At 29.6% G+C, this 17,986-nt stretch overlaps 1 protein-coding gene across 3 annotated transcripts in view; it reads left to right on the forward strand.

Moving 5' to 3' along the window:
• The window catches only part of LOC142328934 (ABC transporter G family member 23-like), a 226,270-nt gene that overhangs the window by 160,735 nt on the left and 47,549 nt on the right, over nucleotides 1-17,986 (forward strand). For all 3 annotated transcript variants that reach the window (XM_075373111.1, XM_075373112.1, XM_075373113.1), the window contains exon 3: nucleotides 8,449-8,581. In XM_075373111.1, coding sequence (XP_075229226.1) covers nucleotides 8,449-8,581 — 133 coding nt within the window. The remainder of the gene's footprint in view (nucleotides 1-8,448; nucleotides 8,582-17,986) is intronic.

Here is a 17,986-nt window from a genome sequence, read left to right on the forward strand (position 1 = left end):
TATAATATAAATTGAAGGTTTTTTTTTTTAAAGAAAAAATATGATATCTATACAAACGATTTGAAGAATTTAAAAAAAAATGTTATCATTTCTTAATAACCGGATTATTATAGCTAATTATATACATACTTTTGTCGATATTTAAAGAATTTTTGCGTAAAAATCATTTGAAAACTTAAAATAAAATAATCATATTTTTCCTTCTTTTATTTCCTATATTTATTTTATTTCTTCTTTTTCCTTCTTTTATTTCCTTCATATATTTCCTTCTTTCCACTAATCTTTAATAAGAGCGATCATTTTACATATCATTTCTCCGAAATTTTTTTTTCATTTATTTTTGAGATTAAGATTTAAGTTTCCTGCAATCGGCTTCTCTTTTAATACACTCATTTGTTTGTGTATACTTACTCATATTCTAAATTAAAATAAAATATTTAAATAAAATAACTTTAAAAATTCCGACAGAGTTGCATAACTTTCCTCGCTTTGTCCTCGATGGATTTTTATCTTACGCTGCAGGGTTTTAAATATTAATGTCTTTTTTTATTATTACTTAAAATTGATCGAATCAATTATAAAATATAAAACGGAAAACGATTTTGGAAATCGATTTCTACAGTGTTTCTAAAAGTTCTGGTGATATTTTTCAAAGTAACAGAGGACGCCGTACGTAGCAATGTTTATTTCATGTAATTTTTGTTTCAGCCTAGACTTTAAAATATTGCCAGAAAGTTTTTACAAAAAAATATAAATCAATAATGACAATATGAAACTGAAACGAATTTTTTTCCTGCAATATTTTAAAAGATTAGCGGAAGACATAGACTTTGTGAAGATCTCGGTCAACACCCCGCCCCCCGTTCCATTCTTCTTTTTCTGTTTAGCCTCCGGGAATCACCGTCAGGTATTAACTTCAGAGGATGAATGAGGATGATATGTATGAGTGTCAATGAAGTCTTGTACAGTCTCAGATCGACCGTTTCTGAGATGTGTGGTTAATTGAAACCCAACTACCAAAGAACACCGGTATCCACGATCTAGTATTCAACTCCGTATAAAAATAACTGCTTTTAATAGGATTTGAACGTTGGAATTCTCGACTTCGAAATCGGATGATTTGCGAAGATGCGTTCACCACTAGACCAACCCGGTGGGTCTTCTACTCCGTTTCTACCCATAATGGGCTTTACCGGAGGTCGCCCGTCAAACCCTCTAAACCTGACAACACATCACAGTCATCAGTTTGGCTTCTGTTAGGACACCACCAATGACGTCGAGATTTACAAAACCCCCGCATCCAAGATTTCTATCGATCATCATACTTTCCCTAATAGCTATAGTTGCTGCAAAAGCTACATGCAGCAACTATTAACGAGAAATGCTATTAAATATTAAATAAAAAATAATAAAAATATAAAAACCTTGTCAAATTTTTTAATATTTCAACTTTTTGAATTCGGTGCTGAATTGAGAGTAAGTGAGAATAGTTGTTTCTTACTTTGGTATCTATTTTTAAAGAAAACTTTTTAAAAAATGACAAAAAATTTTGCATTTTTTTAAAATCAATTTAACTATTTTTATTTTTAGTTATGTTATCAGTACCCTGTTCTAAATAAAAGTCTTATTCCAACTGAATGGCGTTATTATTCTAAGATGTTATCGAAAGAATATTTATATTGTGGGGAAATATGTAAAGCAAATTTAATAATATTTCAATTTTAGATTTCAAAAATGTAAAATTAAATCTGATCAATCACATATTATTTTCTCCCTGTTACATGTTTTGCAGCGAGGAGGCCACAGTAGAGCACACCACATTTGAGTGTGAATAATGGCGAATCCAAGCAGGTATTGAAAGATTAAGACCCGAGAACTTGATATACTTCATGTTGGCCTCAGAAGATAACTGGAGGGCTTTTGACACGATTTCAATGAAAGTTTTACGCGCTAAGGACGTTGAGGGGAGATGTCGTGGCTTTTAGCGTAGGGAAGGGTGGACAGCCCCATCTGTGAGGGCCGAAATGCCCAGGTGTGCCGGTTCCGGGGAACGGGTGGGGATTCCGAGGAAGATTACTAGGACTGGAAAATAAAAGACCGAGACCCTGTCGCCGGATGGGGTTCTGGGACGACATAGTCGGGCCTGGTTCCTTTCCTCGGCGGTTAGAGGCTGGCACGATTTAAGACCGAGGCCTGATCCCTGGAGGGGGAACGACATAGTCGGGCCCGATTACTCCCTCCTGGGGATTGGAGGCAGGAAAAGAGAGAAAAGATTCAACCGGGGAGGCCGAACTGCCGGTGGGTGGGGAGGCCCCCTTAGAGTTTAAGGACGCTTCCCTGGACCGAGTTTTACTTAACACTGTATGTCCGGCTCAGGGGTGCAGGGGTAAATAAAATCTCATGTTATTGTATTCTTAATTAATATTAATTTATTTATTATCAAAATATTCATAAAATTCCTAATTTATAAAAGTATTACCTGGTATATTTCTACTTTTTATCCGCAAGATTTTTTAATTCACTTTCAATTTTGTCTCTCAGAAAATTTTTGCTAAAATATATTTCTAGCAAGTAAATCACAAACTATCTCAAAAAGGAGTACTCTCTTGTTTGAAAAAAAAATTCCTTGTGAATGTTGTTTTCTCCTTTTAAAATACATCCTAAAAATAATTACAAAATACGATTTTGTTAAAAAATAAATAAGATTTATTTTTAAAATTACAAAAAAAAATTACCAAACGCCGCCATTTGAAACTTTTAAAAAATCTACAAACAAAAGTTGATAAAATTCTTTCAATAGGAATCAGAATTTCTTCTATTTAAATTTTATGTTCTTATGTGTAACTTTTCAGATTTTTTAATAGATGTATCAAATAACTCAGCGTTTTAAAATATTCTGATTGTATTCAAAAATATTTTTTTTCTACGTTTTTCACTTTAAAGCGAAGACAACATATACGAAGATAACATAAAATTCTATCATAATAAAAAGAAAGGTATTAATAAATTTAAAAGTTATTTAATTTTTATTTCATTTAATTTGCGGGATAATTGAAATATATTTTATATCAAATATTTAATGTCAGTGTTAAGAAAAGAAAAAATGTGTTTTATTTGATAAACGGAAGATATTTTTTACTGCACGTTCGTAGAATCGCATTATACAAATATATGAGCAATGGGTTTTTCGCCAAATCGGAGTGATGCCAAGCATGCATTCACACAATCCGGTAACGGTTTTAATAAGCAAATGATAACCAGACAGTTAACGTTAATACAACTATTTATATAAGTACAACATGTTTACAATTACGAGTATGTTGTATATCTAAATGCAATGTAATTGTTAATCATTAATTAAATGTTTCAAATAAAATCTGTAAAAATTAAAAATAATTAAATATAAGTAAAATATCTGTAAAAATAAGTAAAATTTGTCAAAAAGAAAAACAAACTTACATCCAAATTTTAAAAGATAATGAAAAAAATTTAGGATTCTGGAACATGTATAAACATTTTATTAAATTGCAAAAATTCAAAAATAAGTTTTCTCTACTTTTTTTTGACTAAGAGCAGTAATTAAAATTAAAAAAAATCTGTCAACACAATTACAGAACTTTGATCCTTTGTTTTATCACTGTAAGAAGTGATAAAACAATTTGGAAACGCTTACTTAATATTGAACCAAAAAAATTACTAGTAATTAATTAATATTGGTGAGATATGTAACAAATTTCATGCCTTAATTTAATTACAGATCAGTATATCGGTTTGTAAACCATATAATAAAGGATTGCAGTGTATGCAATTAGAATTTAATAGTAAAAGTGAAAATGACCTTTTAAATTCTTATTATTATTACTTTTTAATGAATAACATGAAAAAAATTTATATTTATTGAAGGGGTTTTGCAATATTGCTGATCACACGTAATTAATTTCTTTCTTTTCAGTGTTATATTTGTGTTTTAAGTCACTTGGATACGCCGGCTACACAAAATGTGATTTATTACTATACAAAATATCAAAAAATGAAGGCGACCGTGTAAATACCACTAAAATAAATTGCTAATTGCGTGGATATAATTACGATATGTGTAATTCTTTTTCTGTAACACGCAGTCTGAAATTTGAGGGGGCTTTGTTATGTGAAAAATTCTCGTCGGACTAAAAAATCGCTTATTTCTGTAAAGAAATTTAATTGTATTGTTTTGTTAAAGAGTTACAATAAGACGCTAAATGCATTTTCTTTAATAAATGTGTATTATACCTAATCATATTCCTGATTAAAATACAATATTATTTCTTTGACCTCTTTCAAAAAATTAGAACGAGTTTTCAAAATACAAAAACGGGAAAAATTAGATCGCTATTTGATCCCCATAAGTGCTAATCATATTTAGTAAATTTTCCGTACTTAGAGATTACCTTTAATTACGTTAGTTTCGCATCACAGTTTAATGAAAGAGTCCTACGTTTGACCTTTGTTCGTAATAAACTCATTGTTTTGCTCCGCACGGCACATCACAACTTCTTGCTGAATACAAATATGTTGCTTTTCCTAAATGAAAGTCATATATAGTCGTGCGGTCGAGTTTGAAGTTCACCTAAGCGGTTGATCTCTTTCATTTTTTTTTAAATGTAAGGTTTTGATAATGGTATCATATTAACGGTAACACACTGCACATAAAATACCCGTTCGCGGATTTAACTATACATTAATACGGAAACGGGCTTCGTCGCTAAAAATTATTTTCCCTGCAAAAATCGTGGTTAAATATTTTGTTTCCAAGCATGTAATCGACAAACGTACGACATTGCCATTATTTACTCACTTTAATTTCTACGTAACTAAATCTTATATATATATAGATACAAAGCCGAAATTTTCCTTAAAATTTATCACCTCAGTTCTACGTAACTCCTACTGCCGCGAAGTGCACGGAATCCTCAACTATTTAGTCTTCATAACAATTTCACGAACTGCAGCGATGTTTTCGAACGTCTGTATATAGTTTATTGACGCGGTTTGTTTGAATTTTATATATTTAATTAGGATCGTTCGGAAAGTTCTCGGCCTGACACAAAGATGGAAAAAGTATGACCAAACGACTACTATATTTGTCAAGTATGATCCTTTAGATGGAGTGCTATGAAGTTTCAGAGTGTGCGTTTAGTTGCTAGTTTGTGCGATCAAATAAATCATACAATTTTTGGCTTTTTTGAAAGACGTATAAAATTTTGAAGTTTGATTTATTATAGAGTTTTCGATGGTAAAAACAGGGAATCCTAAATTTAGACTCGATCGGACATCCAATCAAAATGAACACTCGGTCGCCCAAAAACCGCTACGACCGAAGAAATCGTCACAAAAATCCACAAAGTCGTATTAAATGATCGCCGACTGAAGACATTCATGGTTACTGACATTGCAAACATCTTTAATATCGTGTCCACTACATTTTGCACGATGATTTTGGCTATAAAATAGCTTTCCGCTCGATGGATGGAACAGTTGACCAAAAATGCATTCGACTGAACAATTCTTGAGGATGTTTAAACTTATCTAAACTGGATTCCACTAAGTTTCTTCGAGTTTTAAAACAGAGAATAATACATGAAATCACCGATACACTCTTGAGACCAAACAGCAGTCGAAAGAGTGGGTGGGAGCAGGTGAAAGTGCACTAAAGAAAGCGAAAAAGGTTCCGTCTGCAGCAAAAGTTTCAGCTAGGGATTTCTGGGATTCTCATGGTGTAGTGCTCATAAACTACCTAGAAAAAGGCAGAACCATTATTATCAAACTTCACGACTGGACCGATTGTAGGCTGTTATTTAGGCTAAACGTCCACATCTGACCGTAAAGAAAGTGCTCTTTCACTAGTAATGAGCCTGCACACACGTTTCGAATTGTCGCTGCACAACTTCATGACCAACGCTTTGAAGTGCTCCCACATGCCCCGTTTTCCCCGGATTAAATTTAAAAACTCAAAACCATTCTGAATAATCATTGTTTTCTTTGTCAGGCCGAGAACTTTCCGAACGGTGCATGCATACTGCGAATTATGTATTCCTAGAACAAGTAAAATAAATAATATAATAAATCTTTGTAATCTTTATGATAAATTTTCTTCTAATATAATATAATAAATCTTTGTGTATACAATATTTTACCTCTTTCTAAAATTTAGTTTTTTAATAGAACTAGTAACTGAAATAAAAAGTTATTGGATTTATCGTAAATTTTGGAATATTTTTAACGGTTATATTTTACTGGATAAAAGAAACGAGCGTATTTTCTATAATATTACTGATTTTAGAAAAAATTGGTTTTTGATGGTTAGAAAAAACAAAAAAAAAACAATACTTAGTTGTGTGGTTTCAGTGTTACTATTTGTGAATTTTGTTCTTTGCTTTTACATAGCAAAGAATGCTAAATGACCAAAAAACTATTGTTTGGTCATATATATGTAAAAAAATAACCTAACAAAGGATTTTTTGGTCATTATGTAGGGATATTATTTTCTGTGTATTTGGTTATTTCGACTTTTTTTGCTTGCATAGTCTTAAGTCTATCTGGGCTATAAGAAAGTTGGGTGTTTTAATTTATTTACTGTAAGTCATCCTTCTTGGTGGCTTTTCTTTTTGTTTTGGTGTTTTTTTTTAATAAAATACAGATGCTTTAGCTGTTAAATATAATTCAAAGAAATTTGTTACTTAATCAGTTGTGATTTTGTTTGCATTGGCAACGGCCATACGGGCTCTTTGTGATTGGTCGTTGTGTTTGACAGCGGCCATCTTGTATTGATCTGATTGGTTTTCCTTTGTTTACATTTCCAAATTAAAAATGTACAAATTAAAAATAGATAGATAGATTTATTAAAAATAGATGAAAACAATCTTTGATGCGGATTATATATCGTGCTAAAATTTGAGCTCAATTCGTGCAGAACATTTTGAGTTTTTGAAGCGTACACAAACGAACTTAACATTTTTATATATATAGATAAATGTATATAAACTTTTGAGCTGACAGTAGTTTTGGGGTCTAGGAGATGAGAAACGCGAAGATATGTCAAAATTTTCCTGAAGTTGAATCATGGTACCCATTACAATTGTTAGCTTTCTTATGGAAAGCTAACAATATGTGTTAGCTATATATGTGTTAGCTCATATGTGTGCTATCTAAAATAGCACACATATGTTTTATTCGTGTAAATTATATCTGTAGCATTCGCTATAAAAAATTTCTTCCTGCTTATTTAAGAAAATTGTAGTATTATGATATTACCTATTTCATAACTGATGTTCCAAGCAAACTTGAGAAATGTTTATTCGATTTTGATAAATGAAATACTAAAATAAAATTTAGTCTCTTTTTTCTAAATTTCATTGGTAGGAACTACGTAGGACGTGATTCAGTTAGTGACTCATAGTAATAACACAGCTAAATGAAAACTATTGCTGAAAAATTAGACACAATCCCAGTTTAAGTTTTACTGCCCACCCAGTAAGAAGTTACATAAATTTAAGCGTAAAATTTCTCCACATTTCAATAAATAAAAAAATATATCTATTCTGACTTGAATTGTTTTCATTGTGATTTATTGTATGATGTTATTTGAAAATTTATAAATCACATGAGACTTTTCTGGAAGAACAATTTTTCTCTCTCTAAAAAAAATACTAAATTTTTAAATTTATCTTCAACCCCCCCAAACTTTGAGAAGGATCTAATAGGTAACATCTATTCATTGTCACAATGTGCGCTAACAATTATTTTTTATTTATTTGTCCTTTTAAATGCTGATGTATCTTTTACGGAGTTATGCAATTTCTTTTATGGAGTAAAATATTCTGAGCAAATTACATTTTCATGGAAATGTAATGGCAATGTTCTTGTTACCTTTAACATTAGTGTAATACACTATAACAAACTGTGTAACTACAGATTATGTAACTTAATTTCTTTCATTAATTTGTTTTTTTTTTCTTTTGTATGTGTTATTAATTGTGTTTGAATGTATAAAATATAAATTAACATTTCTTTCATTGAGATAAGATAAGTTTTGAGTTCTAACTTTGATTAGTTGGCAGTAGATGTGCAATTTGTACAGTTCACATTCATTTCTTAATCATGATGTTTTTCTTAATAATATGCATCAAGTTAATAGGTAAATACTGTAATAAAATAACTTCAAATGTTAACATTAGTTTTAATAAGTAATTAGCAAAGCTAATAATATCGATATTGTTTTGAAAAACTTTGGTTTGTAGTATGTTATAATTTTTCAGTCTATTGATAGCAGCTCTTTTATGGTTTCAATTTTGTTAGTAAGTAACTGTACAGTTTATTTTTATGATTATTTTCTAACAGTATTATAAAAAACGTGCAAGCTATTTAATGTATAATATTATTTTGTAATGATAAATTTTGTTGATATTTCAGATACGGTTTACTTGGTCCAAGTGGATGTGGGAAAACAACATTACTCAATTGTATTGCAGGTTGTCGTAAATTAGATAGTGGAGAAATCAAACTAGGAATCAGAAAACGACATGAACTTGGATATATGCCTCAGGTATTTAACACATTAATAACATTGTATGTAATTTTAAAGGAACTGTTAATTGCCTGTTTTTACTAGTTATAGTTTTAGAACTGATTCTTTCTATAATGACTATTTTATTATTATTACTTTTCATTTATCAACAGTTAGGAGATAGATATTATTATTATTAAAATTGGAATTGTATTGACAGTTTAAAATGAAACAGAGACAATATCATAACTATCTATATTAAATAAATATTTAAAATCATCTATTGAAATAATATTACTAACTTAATAAAAATCAACAATGAGAAATAGCTACGTGTTTTTATTCCAAAAATATCTTTCTTCAGAGAATTAACAAATGCTTAGTTAATTCAAATAAAAGATTAGCAATTGTATAAAAGGTTAGCACCCACAATAGAATTAGATGTAGATAAAAATCTCAAGGACAATTACCAAGAGTAATCAAATACTGCTGTCACTATTACTGATAATTAATTTATTGTATAAAGAAGCCGATTTATTAATTCTTTGTTAACTTGTCCCATACTTACTTTTTCAATAACAGAATCATCTTGGCAACAATGTACATTACTAAGCACAGTGTTTATGGATTTAAATATTGTTATTGGTTTTTAACAAGGTGTATTAGTTACGTGATGAGTAATCATCATCATCCACCTGTCAATGTCAATGTAATTGTAATCCAAAGTAGGTGTATAACACTTACTTATCAGGTTTGTATGCCATGATAGTAAGCAATTTTAACTCACAGATCTATATGATGTTTATTTAATTTTTATAGCCATCAGTTAAAGATGGCTATAAAAATTTACTTTATTTATTGTAAGAAATTAGATTTATTTAAATTTATATAGTAAGAGTTTCTAATCGTAAATATCTTATTAATTCAGTTCTGTCACTGTATTTCTGAATTGTGATAGGCAGTGCTTGGTTTGACATCATATGATGTTTAATTTAAGTCCATTGATTTATTACTGTATCATACTTGCTCTGTAGCAATGTATTATTATTTTTTTTTTTAATAAATTTAAACAGCATTGTCAGACATAATTGTTAGTTCCAAACAAATAGCAACAGGTAGGAAACACCATTGTTGTTTAACTCCAGTGATCAATGAAAACCAATTTCTTTTTAACTCAATATAGGCTGACATTACATTTACTTCATACTTTTCAGGATGTAACTCCCTGAGATGTACCAGATGTCAAAGAACTGTCAGGTTATAAGGGTTTACTAACTAATCCAGGTTCCAGTAGGTTTTTATTATTTATTGCATTATATTTGTTCATATTGCTCTCTACAATACTTAATGTAATAAGAATACTTAATGTATTATACTTAACTGGTGAGCTGGATGGTTTTATTTGCCAAAATCCAAGCTTACCCGCATACTATGCATTGTTTTAATTTATTAGTTTACTAAAGTATGATTTTATTTTTTATAAATCAGATGAAATATTAAAAATTTTATTTTTAAAAATTGATTACTTTCTAAATAATTGGAAACAAGCTTTCAAAAGATCTTTTTTAAGTATGATGTAGTCAGTGACCTCTTTATTAACAGCATAAAATGGTCAGGTACCAATTTATCTAGTGAAATAAGAGTATTTGATTTGCATTTTTATCAAATTGTACATTTGTAAGTTCATTTTGTTCATGTGTTTTAAATTTTATGGGCTATGTATAAATAATGTATGTTGTGATAAATACTTGTATTTTTATATGAATTTCAATTTTTATGGGATGATACAGATTGTGTGGATGAATGTGTCCAGTTCGCTCTTTGTAGTACTTTTAAGTCTATTTGAATTCTAGGTCATGGATACCAGTGTTCTTTGGTAGTTGGGTTTTAATTAACCACACATCTCAGAATGATCAACCTGAGATTGTACAAGACACTTCATTAGCATTCATACATATCATCATTCATCCTCTGAAGTATACCTTAAATGGTTATGAAGGCTAAACAGAAAACGAAAGAAGTTCTATTAAGTTACTGTAGTGTAATTTGTGTATTCCTTGATTTTTGTGTTTACTATTTAATTCTTTTTAGTATGTCATGTGATCTTGTAAGTTTTTTTTTTAATTCTGGAAACACAAAACCCTACCTGAAAATCTCATTTCACTGTAGTGTAATATAAAATTTTATTTATTTTTTAATAAATAAATATATAAATGTTAAATGTTCTATTGTTTTAAAATAATTGTAAAAGTAAATAGAAATTTGAAAAATTCAGTGCTATAGATGAAAGATTAATGAATAACAAAATTTAATTAATAACAATTTCTTTAGTAAATTAATTAAAATTTCTAAGTTTAAAAATATTTACATTATGTCTATTGCAGACCTTTACAACTTTAAATGTAATTTAAATACAGATAGTAGATGTTAAAGGAATGTTTTATTTAAGAGTAATATCCAAAACATTTCACAGATAGCCTTCTTTGCCATGTGGAAGTGCCATGCACTGCCACTTCATAGAATGAACTTCAATTTCTATAAAAATGCATAATTTCAGTTGTAAAAGATTGTGAAAAATTATACAAATTTCAATTTTTTTAAATACATGATATGAAAAGTTAAAGACTACAGGAAATGTTGAATATGAGAAAAGTTACGAACAGCTAGGTGTATCTGATGAAAATGTTGAATGAGTGCAGCAGGCACTTATTTGCAGTCTGCACAAGTCACACAATTTAAATAGTACTGTAATGTGCATTTAAAAATATGTCCTTACTAACTTATTACTAAGCAATCGCGCAAGAAGTTATAGTTATTCATAAGAATGCTCGATAGTTTGAAACATGATGATAATAAAATTACTTCTTCTGATGAGACTACTTTTCATTTATCAGGAAATAAACAGAAACAAAACATCCGAAACAGGGGTTCAGAAGACCTGCATTATGTTGAATGTTGCATTATGTATTGGAAAATGCTGCCCATCCTAAGTTACAACATTTGCAACCTAACATCATTTTCCTGTAAGATGGTGCCAGACTACATTTAATAACTATACTCACTCATGAATTTCTGAGTAATGAATTAATTTATTATTGAATTGGTTGCTATGGTCCAATAGCCTGATCACTGTAGTCACAGGATTTAATGCCTTTCAATTTCTTTTATGGATTTTCATCGAGGATTGTTTCCAATTCTTGGTTACTGTCATGGAAGTAGAGAATCATCACTCCACTTATTAACATTGATGCTGATGTGCTGCATCATAATTTGCAAGAGTTTGATTACCATCTAGACATTGTACACATTACCAATGAATCACCTGTAATGTGCCTTTGAATTTTATATTAACAAAAAAAAACTAAACATCTATCTTACTATAGAAGAGTAAAAATTTTAGATTATATAATAAATTTATTATAATCATCAAATTTGTTAAGATAACACCTGTATATATATGTCTTCAGTCATTTGACTGCTTAGATACAGCTCTCCAAGATTCCCTATATATATATATATATATATATATAAATATATGAATAAAATTTGGTGGCCTGATTTTGGTAGCATTTAGGCCTAAGTGATATTAAAATAATTATTCTCATAATGGTCCTGTTTAATGTAATTTAATAACATCAATTATCTGATAATAATATTATTTAACTGTTTCTATTATGCAATTATACTGGTTGATTGAACTTAACATCCTGTTTCAGTTTCTAGTCTAATCTGTTTCCATTTGTTCTATTCTCTGTTAAATGTAAAGCCTACTGGTATTATTTTATTTGCAATACTAGTAGAAGTTTCCATGAACTGTAATTAGATAAATCGATCATTTAAAAATTTGTTCTATTTTAAATTGTAGAGCCTAAAAAGAAATAAAAGAAGATTAAATAACATCAAATATACCTAAATGCACTAACTCTTTTCATAATCATATATCTAAGTTATTTGAGTTAAAGATATTTATTAAATAAACACATTCTTATGTAAATCATTTTTTACAATCTATTTTTATGAGTTTTTCATTACAGTCCTTAAAATATATAAAATCTGTCACTGTAATAGTATAGCTACTGTATGTAGTAACATCTTTTAAAAGAGTTTATACTCTCTGATAATAACTCACTTCTGCATTTTTTATTTGTTTTTTGTTTTGTTTTTGTAAATAATGAGCAATGCTTAGTGATTATTGAAAAATCTCAAAACGAAAAATGCATTTAATTTTAGATCTTTCATAAATGGTTATTCTTTTATCTAACTTGTATTTGTTTTTAAATGGATTAACACTATTTTATTTAGTTTAGTTTTTCATCAATTTATCTTTTCAGTTGACTAGTTCAATGCTATTTTCCATTAATGATCTGTACTAATCTTTTAATTTCAATGTATTTACATATACATTTTCAGTTATCTTTTTATTTTTTAAAATATATAAAATGTCACTGTAATAGTATAGCTACTGTATGTAGCAACATCTTTTAAAGCAATTTATACACTGATAATATCTCACTTGAGCATTTTTTATTTGTTTTTTTTTTGTTTTGTAAATAATGAGCAATACTTAGTGATTACTGAAAAAATCTCAAAATTGCATTTAACTTTAGATCTTTCATAAATGGTTATTCTTTTATCTAACTTGTTTTTGTTTTTAATTGGATTAACACTATTTTATTTACTTTAGTTTTTTATCCATTTATCTTTTCAGTTGACTAGTTTAATGCTATTTTCCATTAATTATCTGTACTAATCTTTTAACTTTGATGTATTTACCATATCATACATTTTCAGTTACCTTTTTATATAAATTCTAATCTGCTTTCCTCTACAGTTTTACCATTTGTAGAATTTGCCATTGTTTTTACCTCTTTTTAGAACCATATAAATTAATCCTGGATGTCTTAATATACATTCCTCTAATTTGATTTCTCTTTTAACAAAATTTTACCACATTCTCTTTTATTGTTTATCTTAAGATATAACTTCATTTTGAATTAATCAGCCTGCCCAATTTTCTACATTGTTCTGTACCAATTTCAAAGTCTCTATTTTCCTTTTTCCTTTCCTAGTTATATCTTTATTGCTTGCTGCTGCTGCAGCAGTATAGTTAAAAAGGTAAAAGTGATCAGCCAAAAATTTGGGTAGTGAAGCTTTTGCAAATGTCAACATTTCAAAATCCTCTTAATAAAAAAATAAACAAAAAAAGGTTTATAGAAATTTCAAGAAGATGCATATATGTATGTTAGCCTGTATTTTGATTATATCTCCAAACTGGCTCAATATAAATTCTTTAAAATGGCTCAAAAATTTCTATATAAGGGGCATTGAAGCCATTGAATTTTTTACCTTTTGTATAGTCACCGTAGAAAATTGAGCTTTAGTATAATGAAATACTTATTAAATTATTTAAAATCCTAAGTTGTAAGTCAATTGGATTTAGGGGTGGAGGATTTTCAACATTATTTCTTAACAGTTTTTGTCCCACATCTCAAAACCCAATAAACCAGAAATTTGAAATTTGTTTTTATATATAATATATATTCCAGCTTTGAGCTGAATTTGGAGTGATTTTACTAAAGTAAACTATAATTTACCAAATTGGGCTGATTTATTGAACTAAATTGTTACTGACAAATAAAGTTTTAAATCTCAAAAATCAAAGAGGCTGAATGAAATTTGTATGTAAAGTATTAATTATTTTAATGTTTAATTTTCAAGACTGAAAATCAAATTTATTTGTTGTTAACATGGACAACATGGGAACATTTTTTTTTTTTTAAAGGGTATTCCATGGACTGACCCAACTTAAAATTTAAAAATTAGTTTAGAAAATTAAAAACGAATTTAAAAATTAATATAATTTCTATAACTGTTTTTCAAGTTGTTGCTGTTATTCAAAATGATGTATGAGGTAGTTGTCAAGCGGGATCAACTGGAACCCAAAAGTTTTTACTAAGAATTTGGATTTTTTTCTGAATTATACTTTTAACCTCCATTCTAAGGTAAAAATCTCATTTGATCAAGGAGGTCAAATCGAATCCAAATTTTTTTACTGAAATATCTTGATAATTTTACAATTGTATTCTAAATATGCTAGAAAGTGTGAAGAATGTTGGACTATTAGTCTAATTTCGCTTGCAGCAAAAGTCTTATTAAGAATTCTGAACAGGAGATTGTACAATAAATTGGATGAAAATATTGCAGAAGAATATGGTTTCAGTTGATTGATGGGATTGTGGAAAGAGGAAAATATCTGAAAACAAAAGCACTTGCACAGGATAGGAACAAGTGGAGAGCAGCCATGGCAAGACCTGCCATATTGGCAGAATACAATGAATGAATGAAATGAATTCTAAATGTAGGATAATTAAATAATTAATATTAGAAAACCCTGTGATGTATTTGAAGTAAAAATCTGTCAATTGCAAAGCCAGTTATTCAACTTTTTGTCGATTTTTTTCTCTAACTGTTCAAGTCATTATTATAAATACATTTCATACAATTTTTTTTTCTAATTTCTAAACTACACTTAATTCTACAGATTGGAGCACAAAATGATTGTTTAGGCAATAATTTTTTAGGTCAATAATGTGTTTTATGTTGGCAAAAGTGACAGCAGTTCATGAATATTAGTTTGTTCTATTTCCAAGTGCGTTATTTGCATATCGTTCCAAGATGGCTGGCAAAGGAAGACCGACTGTTGAACAGCACGTAAAGTCTGTGTTGTTTTTTTTAATGAAACGAAAAGTGTGGTGCTTACACAAAGACAGTTTTGTGCACATTTTCAAATTTTGTGGTTGCCCTCCTTTAAAATAATACGTAAACTTTACGAAAAATTTAATAGTGATGGTTCAGTATTTGAGAGTAAGTGTGAACGGCCTGCCAATGTTCATTCTCCACAGATTGTCGCAGCTGTCATAGCAGCATTCCTGAGGACCGCAGGCAAATCAACAAGAAAAGCAGCAGCACAACTTGAGATTTCTAGATGATCTGTGCAGCAAATTTTAAAAACTGATTTTCTTTTGAATCTGAACAAAATAACAGTGTTGCCTAAATTAACAGTTGACAACAAACATCAAAGAATGGCATTCGCTGAATTGGCTGTGAACCAAGATGTATTGTTGAACAATGTTTGGTTTTCAGATGATGCACTTTTTCACCTAGACGAGGTTGTTAATAAAGAAAATATGAGTTTTTGGGCTTCCAAAAATCCATTCATTTCAAAAGTTGCATCATGCTCCAAGAATTATGGTATGGGCCGCTACTCAAGTCATGGGGTAATAAGACCATTCTTTTTTGAACAAACAGTGAACAGTGGACGTTATCTAAACATGCTGCATAATGATATTGTTCCTCAGCTTTTGTGAGTGCTGATCATTGAGGCATGCAACAAGATAACTGAGGATGAGTGTGATAAAGTTATTAATAACATAGGAGTTCATGTTGATGAAGTTGCTGGACGTATTGATGGTCCTATTGAACATGTGATGAGCAGAACATAATCTCCAGGTATATAGAAAATATGTATTTTACTTTTCTGCATTGCGATTCAAATAAATATTTTTTAACAAAATCAAACGTTGGATCATTTCATGCGCCACTCTGTAGTAGACTTCTTTTCTGAAAAAACTTCCTGTTTATATTAATTGTTTTTACATTTTCCACATTGTTAATGTTTTGTAATTTTACTAATTAAAATGTTGGATACATTTAAAAGTCTGCTCAAATATTTATAATGTACATTCATACTTTTTATATACATATCTATGTATACATATGCTGATGATGCTCGGGGTCGTATGCAATGTTATAAATGGTCTTCACGATTTAAAAAATAGTCCTCGACCAGGAAGGCCTTTGACTTCTACTAATGACATCCATGTTCAGAAAATCAACAATCTGGTGAATGCAAATCGCTGATTGACTGTCAGAAAATTCACAGAAGAGGTTAGCATCTCAATCAGATCATGCCATGATATTTTTGACTGAAAAATTGAGCATGCATCAAGTTGCAGCAAAGTTTGTTCTTCATTTGATGACCGATCAGAAAAAAGAATATCGAGTGAACATTTGTTGGCAACTTGAACAAGCCAATGACGATGAAAGATTCATGTAAAGGATCATAACTGGAGACAAAAGCTGGATTTACAGCTACGACACTAAGTTCGATCATCATAATGGATTGGCAAAGGATCTTGATGCCCCAAGAAAGCACATCAGTCTCGATCCAATATCAAAGTGACGGTCTCTGTTTTTTTGATTTTAATGGAATTGTGCAATTTGAATTCTTTTGTTAAGGTGAAACAGTGAACTGTGCGTACTATCAAGGCATTTTACAATGGTTATGGAAAAAATCCACAAAAAGAGACCAGAGTTGTGGTGAGACAACTCTTGGTTCTTTTACCACGACAATGTGCCCGCACACTCAGCTCTGTCAATTCGTCAGTTCTGTGCCAAAAGTCAGATGACTGTCCTCCCTCAGCTTCCCTACTCGCCAGACCTGGCTACTTACGATTTTTTCTTATTCTCAAAATTAAAATCAATGATGAAAGGATGCCGTTTTGAGACTATTGATGACATAAAGCAAATTCGTGAAGGATCTTAAAGGCCATTTCGAATGAATCTATCCAGGATTGCTTTGCAAAGTGGAAACACTGTTTGTGAGAGTGTGAATAGTGAAGGAGAGTACTTTGAAGGGAACAAGGACCAATAATCTGTAAAATTAATAATAAAGATTAAAAAAATAAACTTTGGTTATTTTCTGAACAGACCTTGTATTTAACAACTTTGTTAATGTAATTCTTGTTTTTTCAAACTAGTAATTATCTCTTCCATGTACTGCTGAACTCATTCAAACTTACATGAAAAATTTGCAATGGTTTTCCAGTACATTACATCTTCCTTCTAACATTCAGCATCTCATTCTTTACCTAATAACTAAACTATGCTTTATTAACTGTTTGTTTAATTCTGCTAGTCTTTCTTTCAGATTCAGTTTCCTCTCCTCAAATTCCATTATATCACCTACATACATCTTGTTAATTTTCCCGATTCTTTCTCTTTCCTCTTAATATTCTTTTTCTTTTATTGTATGAAAGTATTAAATAAAATCCTTCCTTGAATAGAATACTTTCCTTGAATAGAGTAGAATACTTCCTTGTTTTAATTTTTTTTCTTCTCGTCAAACAAGTCTGCAATCCATAGGAAAAACTCTACTTTTCTTAGATCTATGTCATTTATTCTCCTTTCCTGCCAAGTTGTCCAACATAGAGTTGTTTTACCCTTAATATAATTTGTCAGTGTTTAGAAACTTCAAAATCAATTTTGTCTTGAATGACTTCAATTCAAAGAAAATTATTTAAATTGTCATATAATTTCGATCTTAATTTTTCTAAACTTTTATATGTGATAGCCCTTTAATCTTTTTTTCTTTTTTTGCAAAGA

Source organism: Lycorma delicatula, chromosome 8, assembly GCF_047948215.1.
Source record: "Lycorma delicatula isolate Av1 chromosome 8, ASM4794821v1, whole genome shotgun sequence".
In the NCBI taxonomy this organism is placed as follows: Eukaryota; Metazoa; Arthropoda; class Insecta; order Hemiptera; family Fulgoridae; genus Lycorma; species Lycorma delicatula.